Genomic DNA, 17,758 nt, shown 5'->3' with positions numbered 1-17,758 from the left:
AGGCACACAGGAAGGCTTTCTCTGCCATATTAAGCTATACAGAGCTTAGATCTTGGCTAAAAATACAAGATGTAGCATGGAGACGGAGTGCAGCGTGGGTAGGGGGTGGGGGGTGTCTTGTTTGCCGCACTTGGCTCATCCGTGGTGCTAGAATGTGGCACTAGGTCACTTCAGGACGAGATGGAGAGACAAGGCTGGTGCACCTCCTTGGGTTTCACAGATGCCAGTTTACTTTTTGGGCTATCAATTCTGGCTTGCACTTCTCTCTGACCCATAATGGTGCATACGATATACGGCCCGACTGCATTCATGCTCAGTGTGTTTATCAGCACTGAGAATTTTTTTTATGGCCTACGTGTCTAAACTCTGTGAGGGACACTACAGTAAGAGTATGCGCAAGATTATGTGTGCTCATGGTAGCTAAATAGCTCAAGATTACTTTACAAATTGTAAGACGAGAGGTGAGTTATTAATAAAAATCATGTAACATGATCTTACATGTTCTCTTCCCTTCAGCCTCTTTATTTAGCGGCCTGTGCAGTTAATGCCTATTTAGTCATCAGCTGGAGGTTAATGATGAAGCAAAGCAGTGTGTTTGAGAGAGATGATGTGATGAAAAGGGGGGCGTAAGTAAAAGGAGAGTGCTTGGATGTCACTGCATATCCGGTGTTGAGTGTGTCAAAAGCATCAGCACATTTAGCATAGGCTAATCCTTCATTAAATGAGGATGCCGTTTAATTGATTTGACATCAGAACACTTAAGAGTCAAAATTAAATCCTGTTCGCAACTTATTTTACGCCTTTGGTGTGATGTATTTCCAAAAGATATTCACTGAGGAAAAAACGCAGGGTGGGAATTGTATCCATCATAAATTGATTTGACTATGAAATATATATAAAATAAAACAAGAGACAATAATCCATTTTAACCTAAAACCACTAATTATAAAAAGTACACAACTTTTTACATGTCTGTAACATGCATCACTTTGGATGTTAAATGGACGAATAATAAACAAGTAAACTATAAACTGGAGAAATGTTATTATGTCACAGTGATAACATTTAGTTCTTGTTTTTGATCACCTGGCTTAAAATGCTTACTAAACTAATATTTATCAATATTTTTCATTATGGCACCATCTAGTGGTAAAAATAATATGACACAGATTAAAGACAAGAATGTTGAATACGTGTATGCATAAGAGAGTTCTTATTCATAATGTCATTAATATTCGATTCTTTAGTATTTCACATATGTATTGATATGATGGCTCTCTGTCATTTATGACTTGGTTTTGACATAACTTGATTAATTAACCACCAGAATGCAGACAAATATTTTAACAAGTTCCATAAAGCCTATAGCATCAAACAGACAAAATCAAGCTAACTGTTTTTGATCTTCCTTTTGAACTTGAAGTTAACTTACAGTCTTTCATTGATGTTCAACAAAATATCTGCCAAGAGTAGTCTGCAAATCACAGAATTTATTGGTGCATATTTGCCATATATACAAAATAAGGATGGAAAATCAGGGTGAGTGAATATTTTAAAACTATGACTATCAGGTATACATGTCGCATGTCTATTATAGTTTGAACTGATTATATTAGGCCGTGAGACAGAGGATTGATCGGTACCATTTTGAGGGATTAAACCGCATGGTGATTTTTGTGTAGGTATATGACCCTCTATTTGAAAAATGTGTGATAGCATTAGATTCAAGGTAGTTTTTGGTTACGGAGGACGATTTTCAAACATATGTTAGGAAAAAGGATAAATGAAATTTGACTTGGTGGCATTTTATGATGTCTGTCTAATGCCAGAGATTTGCCACATTGTTGCTTTATTAATGAGGTATTGAGGAAACAGAGTTTCACTAAGCCTGAAACAGCATAAAACATTTGATTATCACACCTCCAGAAAAGTACTTGCACAAAATTCTCAAGTAGAATTCCGTGAAAAAGTCCAAATCAGAAAAAGCATGGGATCAAAACACAAAACAGCCATATAAACTGTTGTTCAATAGAACGATTTTTTTTTTAACGATTTTCAACTCAAAGTTTCTCATCAGCGCCCCAGAGGTGGTTAGAAAGGTGGTTGACACGTCATTTTAAAGCCCCCCCGACACTGCCTCTTGCAAAAAACCACAAGTCTCTATCACATCTGGTTCCAGAAAAATACAACCATTCACCTAATCGATCTGGTAGAGCTCTTTTTTTTTAAGAATACACAGCAAATTATAATGATGGACAGGTGATTACCTACTCAATTTCTGAAAAGCCACTGAATTTTGGTTCTGTTATTGATGGTCTTAAAGATCCTACACTCTGCAAAAGAAGGGAACAACCGTTTGGATTATAGAAGCATAATCTGGTGTTATAGTTTTAGCACAAGGCCACAGCTGTCGAAGTCCTGAAAACGCTGATTTACATTAAACGCCAATTAAATGCAGGCACTATTATGCATAAAAAATGCAAAAAAAATCTATTTTCAAAACATATTTTTCTAACATTATTCTCATATCTGTTTTTATAGAGGACATTTAGGCTATATAATAATAAATAGCCTGGAACCTTAACATTTACTGGTATAGGCTAGCCTACTGAATACAAATTTTTTTTTTTTTTACTAAAAAAAAAACATTGTTTTGTTCGATTTATAAGCCTTTTTAAATGTATAGTAGGCTAGCCTAGGCTATAGTATGAGCAGTACCATGGCAGTAGGCCTATGTAGGCTATAACCATATTTATCCGCACTGTCACGAGCCGAAGCACAACAAAACGTTCTTCCGCAATAATAAAAAAAACTTTGTAATACTAATCTAGTAATTATAGTATTACAAAGTTTTTTTTTTATTATTATTGCGGAAGAACATAGGCCTACTGCTCATAAAACATTACTAGTTTTGATGACAAGGATCTCAGGCTGACTAACGTTAGCTGAAGTAGGCTAACTTGTAACCACCATTATTAATAGACAGTGCTCCCTTGAAAATAAATAATAATTTAAATCAATTAACGAAATGACCCTTCACGATATAGCCTAATGCTTTACAATGAACTCTGTTAGAGATACATATCCAATTGCTTTTAATCTGTTATTTTTTTTACATGGTTCAATAAAATACCTTAATTACTCACCTGTTAATGCCATCTCCGCTTCGCCATCTCCGCTCCGCACTGCAGCGAGAATCCACCTGTCACTCAAAAGTGGACACCCTTAATTACGCAGAACTTTAAGACTTAATATAATGTAAACGGATGAGTTATAAAAAAAAAATGCACCCCCCTCACAGTTGTCATGAAGGGAAAAATAAGCTATATAGACCAAAGCCACTTTTTGCACCAGGCTGTAAACGTGTTTTTTTCTGCTGTAAAGTTGGGAAATTTAACATGGGGGAGATACAGATTTGACCATAGACAGTATTTGACTCACTTCTGCTGCAGCCAGCCACAAGCGGCCAGTCGATGAATTGCCGTTGAATTCACTTCCGTGTTGGTTTCAAGAGAGAGAAAGGGACGGGAGGTTGCCGTTTGATCAATTACAGAACAGCGTTTGCCATTCAAAGCTGAATTCTGGAATAATCGCAGGAGTAATTTGTCTAAAAAAAGAAAAAAAAAGAAAAGCGAGACAATGGCAGGACTGCTGCTGGTACTGCTGCTCTGTGCTGGGAGCTCAATTGCACAATATTTATTGACACCAAGTATGGACATTATTGCTGAGCTCCAGAAGCTAAAACACATGGATGAAAGGATACAAAAATTAGAAGAAACACTGACCAAAGTATTGAGTGAGAATGAAGGTAAGGTGGATTTGTATTGAACATGTCATTGTGGAAAAACTTGCAAAGAAATTACAACTTACACATCTTTATAAATTCATTGGTGTCACATGATCAAATATTTGCCAAGGTTAACAATGAAGAAAAAAGAAAAGAAAAAAACCCAACATTTAATTTAATATTTTATTGAAACTTTCCTGTAGAATTATTCTGAAACAGGGTGATATAAAAAAGACAGGTAAATACAAACATAGATGTTTCATGGAAGCTTGTTGGTTCTCTGTAGAGGAGCCACTCAAGTTTCTCCCTTTAAAAATAAAATGTTTACCTTTGTTCACAGAAAGAAAATTCCCATAGAGACACAGGGCAAACAGGGAACAGGCCAGTTTCACTCTGAAAATGCATAATGGCTCTGCTTTACTGGTTCTTTCTCATAAAAAAAAAAAAAAGAGAGATATTATCCTATTGCTCATAAAACATTCACTATTAAGAGATAACCTACAGTGAGGAAAAGAAGTATTTGAACACCCTGCTATTTTGCAAGTTCTCCCACTTAGAAATCATGGAGGGGTCTGAAATTGTCATCGTAGGTGCATGTCCACTGTGAGAGACATAATCTAAAAAAAAAAAATCCAGAAATCACAATGTATGATTTAACTATTTATTTGTATGATACAGCTGCAAATAAGTATTTGAACACCTGTGAAAATCAATGTTAATATTTGGTACAGTAGCCTTTGTTTGCAATTACAGAGGTCAAACGTTTCCTGTAGTTTTTCACCAGGTTTGCACACACTGCAGGAGGGATTTTGGCCCACTCCTCCACACAGATCTTCTCTAGATCAGTCAGGTTTCTGGGCTGTCGCTGAGAAACACAGAGTTTGAGCTCCCTCCAAAGATTCTCTATTGGGTTTAGGTCTGGAGACTGGCTAGGCCACGCCAGAACCTTGATATGCTTCTTACAGAGCCACTCCTCGGTTATCCTGGCTGTGTGCTTCGGGTCATTGTCATGTTGGAAGACCCAGCCTCGACCCATCTTCAATGCTCTAACTGAGGGAAGGAGGTTGTTCCCCAAAATCTCGCAATACATGGCCCCGGTCATCCTCTCCTTAATACAGTGCAGTCGCCCTGTCCCATGTGCAGAAAAACACCCCCAAAGCATGATGCTACCACCCCCATGCTTCACAGTAGGGATGGTGTTCTTGGGATGGTACTCATCATTCTTCTTCCTCCAAACACGTTTAGTGGAATTATGACCAAAAAGTTCTATTTTGGTCTCATCTGACCACATGACTTTCTCCCATGACTCCTCTGGATCATCCAAATGGTCATTGGCAAACTTAAGACGGGCCTTGACATGTGCTGGTTTAAGCAGGGGTACCTTCCGTGCCATGCATGATTTCAAACCATGACGTCTTAGTGTATTACCAACAGTAACCTTGGAAACGGTGGTCCCAGCTCTTTTCAGGTAATTGACCAGCTCCTCCCGTGTAGTTCTGGGCTGATTTCTCACCTTTCTTAGGATCATTGAGACCCTATGAGGTGAGATCTTGCATGGAGCCCCAGTCCGAGGGAGATTGACAGTCATGTTTAGCTTCTTCCATTTTCTAATGATTGCTCCAACAGTGGACCTTTTTTCACCAAGCTGCTTGGCAATTTCCCCATAGACCTTTCCAGCCTTGTGGAGGTGTACAATTTTGTCTCTAGTGTCTTTGGACAGCTCTTTGGTCTTGGCCATGTTAGTAGTTGGATTCTTACTGATTGTATGGGGTGGACAGGTGTCTTTATGCAGCTAACGACCTCAAACAGGTGCATCTAATTTAGGATAATAAATGGAGTGGAGGTGGACATTTTAAAGGCAGACTAAGGCTACGTTCACACTGCAGGGCTTAATGCTCAATTCCGATTCTTTGAAAAAATTCGATTTTTTAGCAAGGCCGTTCACATTTCCAATTAAATGCGACCTTTTGTGATCTCCTGTGTGAACGTGAAATGACCCAGAAGTGACCCGCATGCGCAGAAGAGTACTCAACGGTCAACGACGTCACTTGTTGTTTGCGGAAGTAGCTAAACTTTAACTGTGATTCTCTCACACACACACACACACACACACACACGAGCGCGCGCAGCGACCGTTACACAAGAGCCAGACAGCAGCCGCTGACCTATCTAATATCAGATTCAGCACAAATAAGTTAACATAACGTATATATAATGGCCGTGTGCTTTTTTTATTTTTATTTTTTATTAACGGGCTCGTCGAGGTCGACCCGTTCGGCAGATTTACCTCAGCTCGACGAATATGCAGTCCGTTTTCAAACCGACGACTACTTCAACGCAGGATTATGACGTTTTTCGCGTAACAATGACGTGCAGGTCGGATAAATGCGACCTGGCCGTTCAGACTGAAGTCGCATTTGAAAAGATCGGATATGTATCGGATTTGGGACCACATACCCAAGTGGCCTGGGTCGCATTTGAAAAGATCGGATCTGTGTCGTTCAGACTGTCATGAAAAGATCAGATACAGGTCGCATAGGGGCAAAAAAATCGGAATTGGGTCGTTTCAGCCTGCAGTGTGAACGTAGCCTAACAGGTCTTTGAGGGTCAGAATTCTAGCTGATAGACAGGTGTTCAAATACTTATTTGCAGCTGTATCATACAAATAAATAGTTAAAAAATCATATATTGTGATTTCTGGATTTTTTTTTTTAGATTATGTCTCTCACATTGGACATGCACATACGATGACAATTTCAGACCCCTCCATGATTTCCAAGTGGGAGAACTTGCAAAATAGCAGGGTGTTCAAATACTTATTTTCCTCACTGTATTCTGATAGTGAAAAATAAAAACGTACTCGGTTACTAACGTAACCTCGGTTCTCTCTAGAAGAGGGAACGAGTACTGCGTAAGATATCTTACGCTAGGGGAAAATCCTTTTCCGCGAGATATTGAAGCCAAAAATTATCCTTAATTTTGTAATAATGCAAAACGCGTTGCAGCAGCAATGCAGACATAGGCGAGACAGCTCGCGCGCCTATTGGCTGCTCTGCGGCAACTGCAGCAGCCTATCGAGCGAGGCCTGGCGTGACGTCAGACCCAATCAGGGCACTTCGCGCCCGCTGCGTCACGTCCCGCCGAAATGGGCGTGGTCTAGGCCTATAAATATCGCTCGCAGGCAGCTATTATCTGGTTTTTCATCATCGAAGCAACCAGAGCGTGTGCATGCACGGCAAGATACGCAGTACTCGTTCCCTCTTCTAGAGAGAACCGAGGTTACGTTAGTAACCGAGTACGTTCTCTTACGAGAGGTCTCTCGTACTGCGTAAGATATCTTACGCTAGGGGACCCAGTGTAAAACGCCGTGCATGCTGAGATCTGACACCAAAGACCCAAGGGCGAAAGCCCGGGGTACATATAGTGCACAATCACTCAGTGAACTCACAGAGAGTCCGGGAAGAAGGAGGGGTGCAGCCTCACTTTTCCACATAAAGTAGCGTCGAAGGGACGCAAATTTCATCATACAGACAGGGCGGGGTACGGCCTGAACTGATGGGAAAAAAGTGGGTCTTACACAGTTTGCCCAGCTTTAAACTGTCGAAAATTGAGCTGTGCTCAGTAAACGCAGCATTCTGAGCTGAACGCATCAGGTCAGATAATACTGGTAGTTTAGACCGACAGCAGCCTGGCCTGCAGGGCGGGAACCTCTAGGTTATAAAACCTTATAAATGTAGACGGGGAGGCCCAGCCTGCCGCCATACAAATATCTTGCAAGGCAATCCCACTTGACCAGGCCCACGAAGAGGCCATGCCTCTCGTGGAATGCGCTCTGACACCCAAAGGGCACTGCATGCCCTTGGAGGCGTATGCCAGCGCTATAGCATCAACTATCCATCTGGATAGGCTCTGTTTCGACGCGGCTAGTCCCTTAGAACGTCCGCTAAACGAAACAAAGAGCTGTTCCGTCTGTCTGAAAACAGACGAGCGAGACACATAAGCTCGTAATGCCCTGACTGGGCAAAGGAGGCTCGCGTCTCTTTCCTCATCAGGGACCGGTAGGGCTGACAGAGAGATAATCTGCGCCCTAAACGGTGTGTTGAGGGATTTTGGAACATAACCGTGCTTAGGTTTGAGTATAACTTTTGAGTCATTGGGCCCAAACTCCATGCACGCCGCGCTCACAGAGAGCGCGTGCAGATCCCCTATGCGCTTCACTGAAGCGAGAGCCAGCAAAAACACCGTTTTGAAAGACAGGTGTTTCAAATCGATTGACTGTAAAGGCTCAAATGGCGCACCTTTCATGGCTTCCAGAACCGTAGAAAGGTCCCATACGGGGACTGAGGGAGGTCTGGGAGGATTCAGTCTCTTAGCTCCTCTAAGGAAGCGGATGACTAAATCGTTCCTTCCTATTGACTGACCAAGCGTTGTTTCTGAGAACGCTGCTATAGCCGCCACATAAACTTTGAGCGTGGAGGGGGCCCTGCCCCCATCCAACAGCTCTTGTAGGAAGGAAAACACCTCCGTCACATCACAGTTTGTGGGTGACACACCACGGGCTGTGCACCAGCCCGAAAACAATGACCATTTCGAAGAATAGAGTCGTCTTGTAGACGGAGCTCTAGCCTGCGTGATCGTGTTTAATACTCCTTTAGGGAGTCCAACATGTACCCGTTAATGGCCCAGACATGAAGGGACCATAGTTCCGGGTGAGGATGCCAGATCGAGCCGCGGGCCTGTGAGAGGAGATCTCTCCTCACTGGTACTGGCCACGGGGCAGTACTTGCTAACTGCATCACGGCTGGGAACCAAGGTTGGTTTTTCCAGAACGGTGCTACCAGCAGTACTGAGCATCCTTCTTCCCTGATCCGTTCTATCACCTGAGGCAGGAGAGAGACGGGGGGAAAAGCATAGAGCGGGCGGCGGGGCCACACATGGGCCAGCGCGCTCCTGCTCTTGGAGAAAAATTCTTGACAGTGAGCGTTTTCTTGAGACGCAAACAGGTCCACTTCCGCTCTGCCGAATTTCTTCCACAGCAGTTGGACTGTCTGTGGGTGTAGAGACCATTCGCCTGCCGGAACATTGTTCCTGGACAGTCTGTCTGGTCCTATATTCATGATCCCTGGCACGTGCGCTGCTCTGAGCGAGCGCAGGTTGCACTGAGCCCATACCAGGAGGCGTTCTGCCAGCCTGTACAGTTTCTCGGATCTGATGCCGCCCTGGCGATTTATGTAGGACACCACAGACATGTTGTCCGAACGGACCAAGACGTGGTGACCTTTTATTTGGGGACAAAAACGCGTCAGTGCGTTGTCTACTGCCAGCATTTCGAGGCAGTTTATGTGCAGGAGCTTCTCCCGTTCTGACCACTGGCCGAAGAACGGTCTGCCCTCGAGCAGCGCTCCCCATCCCGAGGTGGACGCGTCCGTGGACACCACTTTCACCCTCGAGGAAGTCCCCAGGCTTACACCTGATTGGTACCAGTCGTTCGCTTTCCAGGGTTTCAGAGCTGTAACGCATTTCTGATTGACCCTGAGGCGAAGCAAACCGGGTGCCCACGCTTCGCGTGGGACTCGCGCTTTCAGCCAAAACTGCAGCGGGCGCATGCGGAGCAGACCCAGCTGGAGCACTGACGATGCTGAGGCCATGAGACCTAGCATCTTCTGAAATCTCTTGAGCGGGACAGACGCGCCGCAGCGAAAAGAGTTCGCTGTGCGTCGAATGTCTACCGCGCGCTGTTGTGATAGTCGCGCTATCATGGATAGTGAGTCCAGTTCTGTGCCCAGGAAAGATATTTTCTGACTGGGAGACAGGGAGCTCTTCGCCCAATTGACACTCAGACCCAAATCCTCGAGGTGATCGAGTAAAATGGTCGTGTGTTCTATGAGCACTGCGCGAGATTGCGCTAGAATCAGCCAATCGTCCAAATAGTTCAGCACTCGCATGCCTCTCATTCTGAGGGGTGCGAGCGCCGCATCCATGCACTTCGTAAATGTACGGGGTGCTAGGGACAAACCGAACGGCAGGACTGTGTACTGATATGCCTGGCCCTCGAAGGCGAATCTCAAATATCGCCTGTGACGTGACGCTATCTGTATTTGAAAACACGCGTCTTTCAGATCTATTGACACAAACCAATCTCCTTGGCGAATCTGCACAAGGATTTGCCTGGTCGTGAGCATCCTGAACTGTCGCTTCACAAGCACTTTGTTCAGTTGCCTTAGATCTAGTATGGGTCTGAGACCCCCGTCTTTTTTCGGTACCAGGAAGTATCTGCTGTATAGCCCTCCCTCGCTCTGATCTTGAGAGAGAGGTTCTATGGCCCCTTTGCTCAATAGTTTCGTCACCTCGGCTCGAAGTAGATGTGCTACTTCTGCTTTTACCGTGGTCTCGACGCGCGCCACATAGCGGCGAGGGCGTCGGCGAAACTGCAGCGAATAGCCTCTTTCTATAATGTTCAGCACCCACTTCGAAACCCCGGGTAGCTTTGCCCATGCGTCTGCATGGATAGCTAGGGGTCGAATACGAAGCGCGCTCCGCTCGCTCAGCGATGGAGAAGCTTCGGTGTGCTGTAACACAAGCGTGTCGCTCGTGACATTTGAGGCATGGGGCGCGCTGATGACAGCGGGCAGATTGCCCGCGCTCGACTCCTCTGCGGTGGTTAACCGCGAGGGGGAGGGCTGGGCGGTTCCCGTGGGAACTGTCATGTCTATGTGTGGATGTGGGCGCGGGACAGCGGGCACATTTATCACACCGAAAGCATCGTTCGCTTGCGTGAAGCGAGTGCACGTTGGTTTCGTTTTTACAGAAACCGTGAGACATGCATAACGTGGTGTTAGTGGGCACATTCACCATGTTTGAAGCGCAATCGGTCTGAGCCGATTCATGTGCGCGAGCCCTGTGTGACGGGCTGTGCTTGTGTGTAGAGATGGGCACTGGGCAGTGGGCATTCTTCTTACACATAAAGCACCATCGGCCGTGGCCGGGACACCAGAAAAAATTCACACTTATGGGATTTATCTGGGTAGCCGTAAAAACGGCGTTTGTGTGCAGGCAAGCGGGTGACAGAACCGACTTGTTTACTGCAGGATACACTGGAACAGTCACATTTACTGGAACTGAACGAGCGAGAAGTTGCCATAGAAACAGAGAGCGTCAACATGCTGGCGTTTATTGCAGGCCTGCGTGCATTACAACAGGCTTGTTCACTGCAATATTGACATTTCCAGTCGCCTGAATTCCAGAGGGGAATGGGAAATGTATAGGAAAAAGGAGGTTGGTCCGTCCGCAGCGGGACCAGAAAAACTCCCTTTTTTCCTTACGCCAGTGACGCACGGAACACCATAGAAACGGTGTTTGGGTGCAGGCGAGCGGGTTGTACAACGCGCTCGTTGGCTGCAAAATACACATCTGCAGTCGCCTTTTCAGGGAACTGACAGAGCGAGCATTGACGGCATAATTTTATCTGCCGGTAGACCCGGGGATCGAACGCGGGTCTCTCGCGTGCAAAAACCTGAGAGTCTGCCACTGGGCCACAGGGGGAGACACATTGTAACTCAGTTAGCGCGAGTATTATAAGAGAGCGTCAACGTGCTGGCGTTTGTTTGCAGGCATGCGTGTATTACAACAGGCTTGCTCACTGCAATACAGACATTTCCAGTCGCCCGAACTTCAGAGGGGAATGAGAAATGTACGAGAAAGACGAGGTCGGTCCATCCGCGGGGGGACCAGAAAACGCTCTTTTCTCCTTTCGCCAGTGACGCACGGAAACCATAGAAACGGTGTTTGGGTGCAGGCGAGCGGGTTGTGCAACGCGCTCGTTGGCTGCAAAATGCACGTCTGCAGTCGCTTTTCAGGGAACTGACAGAGCGAAGCATTGGCGGCATAATTTTAACTGCCGCTAGACCGGGATTCGAACTCCGGTCTCTCGTGGGAAAAACCAATGATTCCGCCACTGAGCCACAGGGGGGGAACGCAAAGGTTTTCGGATGCACGAGCATATAAGAGCGTCACATGCTTTCTTCGGCGTATGCTTGCAGGCGCGCTTGTATTAAAACAGGCTCGCCTGCTGCAATATTGATATTTCCAGTCGCATGATCAGGGAACTGGGAATATGTATGAGAAATTGAAGGTCAGTCCATCCTCGGAGGGACTAAAAAACACATCTTTCTCCTTTCGCCGGTGAGTGACGCATGAATGGGGCGCAGAAGGCAGGGTAGCTTTCTTATAACGTAAAGAAAAACTAACCCCGACCGTCCGCTTCCAGCCTCCCTTGTGAGCGGCGCAGTTTGCGCGGCTTGAACAGAGGGAGAGAGAAAGCTAGCCCCGTGACCGCCCGCTCCTGACATCCTCTGTGAGCGGCGCGGTGTGCGCGGCTCGAACAGAGGGAGAACAGGTATCGTCCCCCAAGCAGGCAAGGCAAGCGGGCGAACCGGCAAGCTTTGCGGGTTGGGGGGGGGGGCGGAGGAGCAGTCTCGGAGAAGGATGCCAGGTGAGTCCTCAGAGTCACCATAGGCAGTACCTAACTCGCAGTGAGGGCAGTCGCCGTCAGCGAGTGCGAGAGCTGCGTGATCAGGAAAAGGGGCGTCTTGAAAAAGACGCCCAGCTCTTTTAGTGCAATGGGAGTGTGTGTCGCGGCGGCGAGCACACACACATACATAAACACAGTAGCAGAGAAAGGATATAATGCCGGAAAGCGCAGCAGGAAGGCAAGGAAGGCGGCGCGGCCAGCGACTTCAGTGACTCGTCCCGCTGAAGGTGCTCTCTCTCGACGGCGCGGCTTCTAATCCAGCTCCAGCGATGCGTGTGCTTCGCTTGAAGGATGAAAAATCAGATAATAGCTGCCTGCGAGCGATATTTATAGGCCTAGACCACGCCCATTTCGGCGGGACGTGACGCAGCGGGCGCGAAGTGCCCTGATTGGGTCTGACGTCACGCCAGGCCTCGCTCGATAGGCTGCTGCAGTTGCCGCAGAGCAGCCAATAGGCGCGCGAGCTGTCTCGCCTATGTCTGCATTGCTGCTGCAACGCGTTTTGCATTATTACAAAATTAAGGATAATTTTTGGCTTCAATATCTCGCGGAAAAGGATTTTCCCCTAGCGTAAGATATCTTACGCAGTACGAGAGACCTCTCGTAAGAGAACCCAGAATTATTAGGTGTTGGAGCTACATTAGTTTGTTTTCAGTAGTGGTAATTTTGTTAATTAATTTGTTTACTATTATGATTTTGCTCACATTAGTAATATATATTTTGGTAATATTCTTTGGTTTGTTTGTTTAGTTAATTGTTTTTATTTATATGTTTAGTCTTTATTTTTGGTTAGTTGAATAACTACAATGTTTGATTTAGACACCTGAGGGCAGTTAGTGGGCACAGGTAAAGGTAAATAGTAGGAAGTAGGAGGTGGGTGGCACCTGGGTGATGGGCATATGGTTTTTTTACCAGCGCGAGAGATGCTGTATTGGTTGCTCAGTTGGAACAAATAAACCAGCCACAAACCCTGAATCCAGCCTGGAATTTGATTTTATTTCTTGCCTGCGTTCATCACCTGCCCAGGGTGCTAGAAGTTGTCGTGTGAAAGTTTAATTTCCTTTTGTTTGTTGACAAATGGCCACTACATTAGGAATAACAGGAGAATGTCATAGTTTCTGTTGTTTGAAAACAAATGTTTGTCTTCATCAAGTTGTCATGCATACATTAAAAATAAACTGACATCAGTGAAACTGATGTAATTGTAGTGTCAGTTATTATAAGTGTTCAGGCATCTATAGACAAATCTTTTAAAGACTGGCTTCAACCTTTCAAAAGAACTGAAAGGGCTGAATTTTGAGTGGGTGTCTGAAATCCATGGTGTTTAAAACAGCCTATGAGTCATCGCCATTAACGCTGTCACCATCTTCCCCTTCCACATGCTCACCCTCTTCCTCCTCTTCTTCCTCTTCTTCACACTCTTCCCCTCTGATGTAAAAAACAAACAAAAAACACACACAAAAAACAAACAAACACATACATATAATTTATTTATTTATTTATTTATTTATTTTAAGCCGAGACAAGCAAGACAATGGCAGGACTGCTGCTGGTACTGCTGCTCTGTGCTGGGAGCTCAATTGCACAATATTTATTGACACCAAGTATGGACATTATTGCTGAGCTCCAGAAGATAAAACACATGGATGAAAGGATACAAAAATTAGAAGAAACACTGACCAAAGTATTGAGTGAGAATGAAGGTAAGGTGGATTTGTATTGAACATGTCATTGTGGAAAAACTTTACAATTTATGAACTTACAAAAAGAAATTACAACTTACACATCTTTATAAATTCATTGGTTTGCAGTATTGTGACATTATCATATCAATATGTATTCCGTACAGCTTTGAAAACCTCGGTACAAGATTCACAATATAAGCTTGAAACTGTCCAAAAAGAGATTAAAGGCAAGTATAAGGCACATTTTGTTCCCATAGACATTTAAATGTATTAAATTAAACATTACAACTTACACATCTTTATAAATTCATTGGTTTGCAGTATTGTGACATTATCATATCAATGTGTATTCCGTACAGCTTTGAAAACCTCGGTACAAGATTCACAATATAAGCTTGCAACTGTCCAAAAAAAGATTGAAGGCAAGTATAAGGCACATTTTGTTCCCATAGACATTTAAATGTATTAAATTAAACATTTTATTTGATTTCACATTTTACATCAGCCCATTTGCTCATTTCCAGCCAAAAAAGTTGCTTTCTCTGCTGGACTTCTGGCATCTGGAACAGGACACACTGGGCCCACTGATCATCTGAAAATTCTGGAATACAAAAAAGTCTTTAGTAATGTTGGAAGTGCCTATGACTCAAATACTGGTAAGGACTGTAAAGAGAATACCATTACAGGAATACTGTGTTCACTGTTCACATATGATGACATTTTCTGTGACTGCTTTGTTCATGTGCCTTACAGGTATTTTCACAGCACCAATAAAAGGAGCCTATTACTTCAGATTTTATGCTCATTCTCATGATGGAATCACAATGGCAGTCAGTCTCTTGAAGAACGGTGAAACCCAGTGCTCTGTGTTTGCCTGGAAGCCTTCCTTCAATGGTAATGGCAGCAATGGTGTTGTTCTCACACTGGAGGTCGGTGATCAGATTTATACACAACTTTGGAAGAACACCTGGGTTTATGATGATCCAGCAAGTTACACTAGTTTCAGTGGCTTTCTGATTTTCCCCTTGTGAACACCTGAATTTCTTAGAAATCCAGTAGGATGTGATGCAAAACACAATTATATGATACTTAATTGTTCCTGCATGTAAGTGAACTATAGCCAAGTAAATTAGAGCAAATAGGCACAACGAAAGGGAGATCATTGTTTATGCTTCTTACGATATGTTAATGTCTGGACTACTTCATTTTCTTATTTAAGTCTGAAGAGTAAATGAGCTAAACTCATGTGATCCATCTAAGAATGAGCCTCGGGCTTTGCCTTCGGTTTGTTTTACCCTTCAAACATGGCGGTGGCTTGTTGCTACGCAGGTCACATGATTTGTGACGTAACGCCGACCAAGAGAATGCGCGATGGGTGCCGCCATGTTAGTTTGTGCCGCAGATGCAGTTCAGAGAATCGGATCTGTTGGATTTACAACAAGTGAGTTCATCCACTTCTCCCGAAATACATAAAAGTAAGTGGCAGGTGAACTGGGAGAAGAATAGAGTAAGCTTTAAAGTTACTTACACAATGTGTATCTGATATGAATAAAACTAATTATAATGGAAATTATTATTATTGCCTCTTCCTTTGACATCAGTGTGTATTTTACAAACTCTAAATGTATTGTTTTTTTAGCACTTATATGTCTGAAACCTAAAATAAACATTATGTGGTTGAAAACACTGAAAAGTTGTGATATATGACAGCTCTGAGCGCGCCTGTCTCTGGCTCAGCGCCAGCCAACGCGCGAAAGCACATTTGAATTTAGCAGTTGATCACGTCATGCACTGATGATTTCTCACACCGGTGTGATCGTACGCTCCAGGGACCAGCCTAGACTGATCACACCGGTGTGATCGTACGTGCGAAAGGGTTAAAATAAAAAATATTTTTAACATTTTCATATTTTTGAAAAAGCTCAAGGGAGCCACTAGGGCGGCGCTGGGCTCTAGAGCCGCGGGTTGCCGACCCCCGCCCCAGGTGGTCAGACACCATCAAAGAATCAGAAAGATGATAAACAGTCAAAATTAGACTTTTAAAGCTCATAGTATGCAGTTTAATGGTCAAATATGAATCATACTTCACATCAAATTCATGTTATTGGATATTAAAAGGTTTTATTTTTTTATAACTTAAAAGACCATCCTAACTACTTAAGCATTGTCACATGATCAAATATTTGCCAAGGTTAACACTGAAGAAGAAAAAAATTCTTTCAAAAAATACACATTTAATTTAATATTTTATTGAAACTTTCCTGTAGAATTATTCTGAAACGGGGTGATATAAAAAAGACAGGTAAATATAAACTTGAGTTATAAACTCACAATTTTGAGAAATAAACTTGTAATTGCAAGCTTTTTTTTTTGAGTTTCTAGCTCGCAATTCTTTATCAGAATTGAGACATTATTTTCAGAATTTTTTTTCGCAATTGAGAATTTCTTAGAATTAATCTTAGAAAAAGAACTCACTCACAATTGAAAATTCTTAAGTCTCAATTGCAAAATATAAAACTCACAATTCTGAGGAAGAAAAATCTGAAATGCTTGCTATATACTCACAATTCTGAGAAATAAATTTGCAATTGCAGAAAACATGTCAGAATTGGGAAATCTAAACTCAAAATTGCATGAAAAAAGTCAGAATTTCGACTTTATTTCTCAGAATTTCGACTTTGCAAGTTTATTTAGCAATTCAGACTTTATCATTTGCAATTGTGAGTTTGAAATTGTGAGGAAAAAAGTCAGAGCTGCGAGATGTAAACTCAATTGTGAGAAAAAAGTAAGAACTGTGGGGAAAAAAAATTGCAATTACCGTTTTTTTATTTGGTGGTGGAAACGAGCTTCAATAATGAGGTGAAAAAAGGAAAATTTTAACTTCCTATTTTTCTTCTTTCTTTGGGGGGGGGGGGATCCACATCTATTAATTTTTATATGCCTGTCTTCTGTAAATAGAGAACTGTAGAGTAGTTGAATGGTGACTCAGACTCCTCACATCCTCCTGCATCCCTCAAATGGCCTGTTTGTGTCCACACTTGCTTGCTGAAGAGGAAGATTCCTCCTCCTCCTCTCTCTGTCTGTGTTGATCTCTTTTATCGTTCATGGTGTCCTCCTCACCCCAAACGAGGATTGGTTCTCCCTCACTCCACCTCAAATAGATTTGTCTGAGCCTCTGTAGACAAAGGCACTTTTAAACTATTAAAGGAAAGAAATAGAAGAAAATTGTTCAATGATTTTAGCCTGGGGCAACTTTGGTATATTCTGAAGATCTTTACTAACCACCCTGCAGTGTACAGCTCAATTAAATCTTCCAGGAAAAGAAATAAAAAAAGGAATGCAAGAAAAGTACAAACAAAAGCAAAGTCTTTGTGAAAAGTGAGGCTTTTGACAGAGTAAAAGCATTTAGCAGTGTCACAGAGATTTATTTGTTTTCCTATTTAGGAGAGTCGAAGTAATACTTGAGCAATTTTAGACGACACTTATGTTTTCCCCCCCGAACATGTGCGTTTATGAATATGTGCATTGGGTTTCATGTAATGTCTGTTGCAGTGGTTAGGATTTCTCATCCCATCTGCCAAAACGTGCTTGTGATGTCAGCCTTGTGAGACATCCCGTTCCCCCTCCGTCCACCTTCCACACCTTTCATTCCTATATTTCGCTAGTCCGTTTTTACCATGTGTTATAGAACAGGAACAAAAAAAATAAACTTTTAAAAAGATCAACCCTGTAAAATCATGTAAGACTTCTTTTGTA

The 17,758-nt window shown here is 43.4% G+C and overlaps 1 protein-coding gene across 3 annotated transcripts in view; it reads left to right on the top strand.

Moving 5' to 3' along the window:
• The first annotated feature begins 3,500 nt into the window (after positions 1-3,500).
• Positions 3,501-17,758, top strand: part of LOC309501512 (complement C1q-like protein 4) — a 32,377-nt gene continuing 18,119 nt past the window's right edge. Inside the window, exons 1-5 of one of the 3 annotated variants that reach the window (XR_014206895.1) lie at positions 3,501-3,808; positions 13,835-14,020; positions 14,167-14,229; positions 14,362-14,658; positions 14,756-16,742. Coding sequence is in view for 2 of the 3 variants with exons in the window: in XM_082173677.1 (XP_082029803.1) it covers positions 3,640-3,808; positions 13,835-14,020; positions 14,167-14,229 (418 nt within the window). In the remaining variant the exon portion in view is untranslated. Of the gene's footprint in view, positions 3,809-13,834; positions 14,021-14,166; positions 14,230-14,361; positions 14,659-14,755; positions 16,743-17,758 lie in introns of those variants that run through there. The other 2 variants (XM_082173677.1, XM_082173679.1) reach the window with 2 other exon arrangements.

This window comes from Leuciscus leuciscus (assembly GCF_965113295.1).
Source record: "Leuciscus leuciscus genome assembly, chromosome: 6".
Classification (NCBI taxonomy): Eukaryota; Metazoa; Chordata; class Actinopteri; order Cypriniformes; family Leuciscidae; genus Leuciscus; species Leuciscus leuciscus.
The sequence above is the reverse complement of the archived record's forward strand: the minus strand, read 5'-3'. Positions and strand labels throughout refer to the sequence as shown.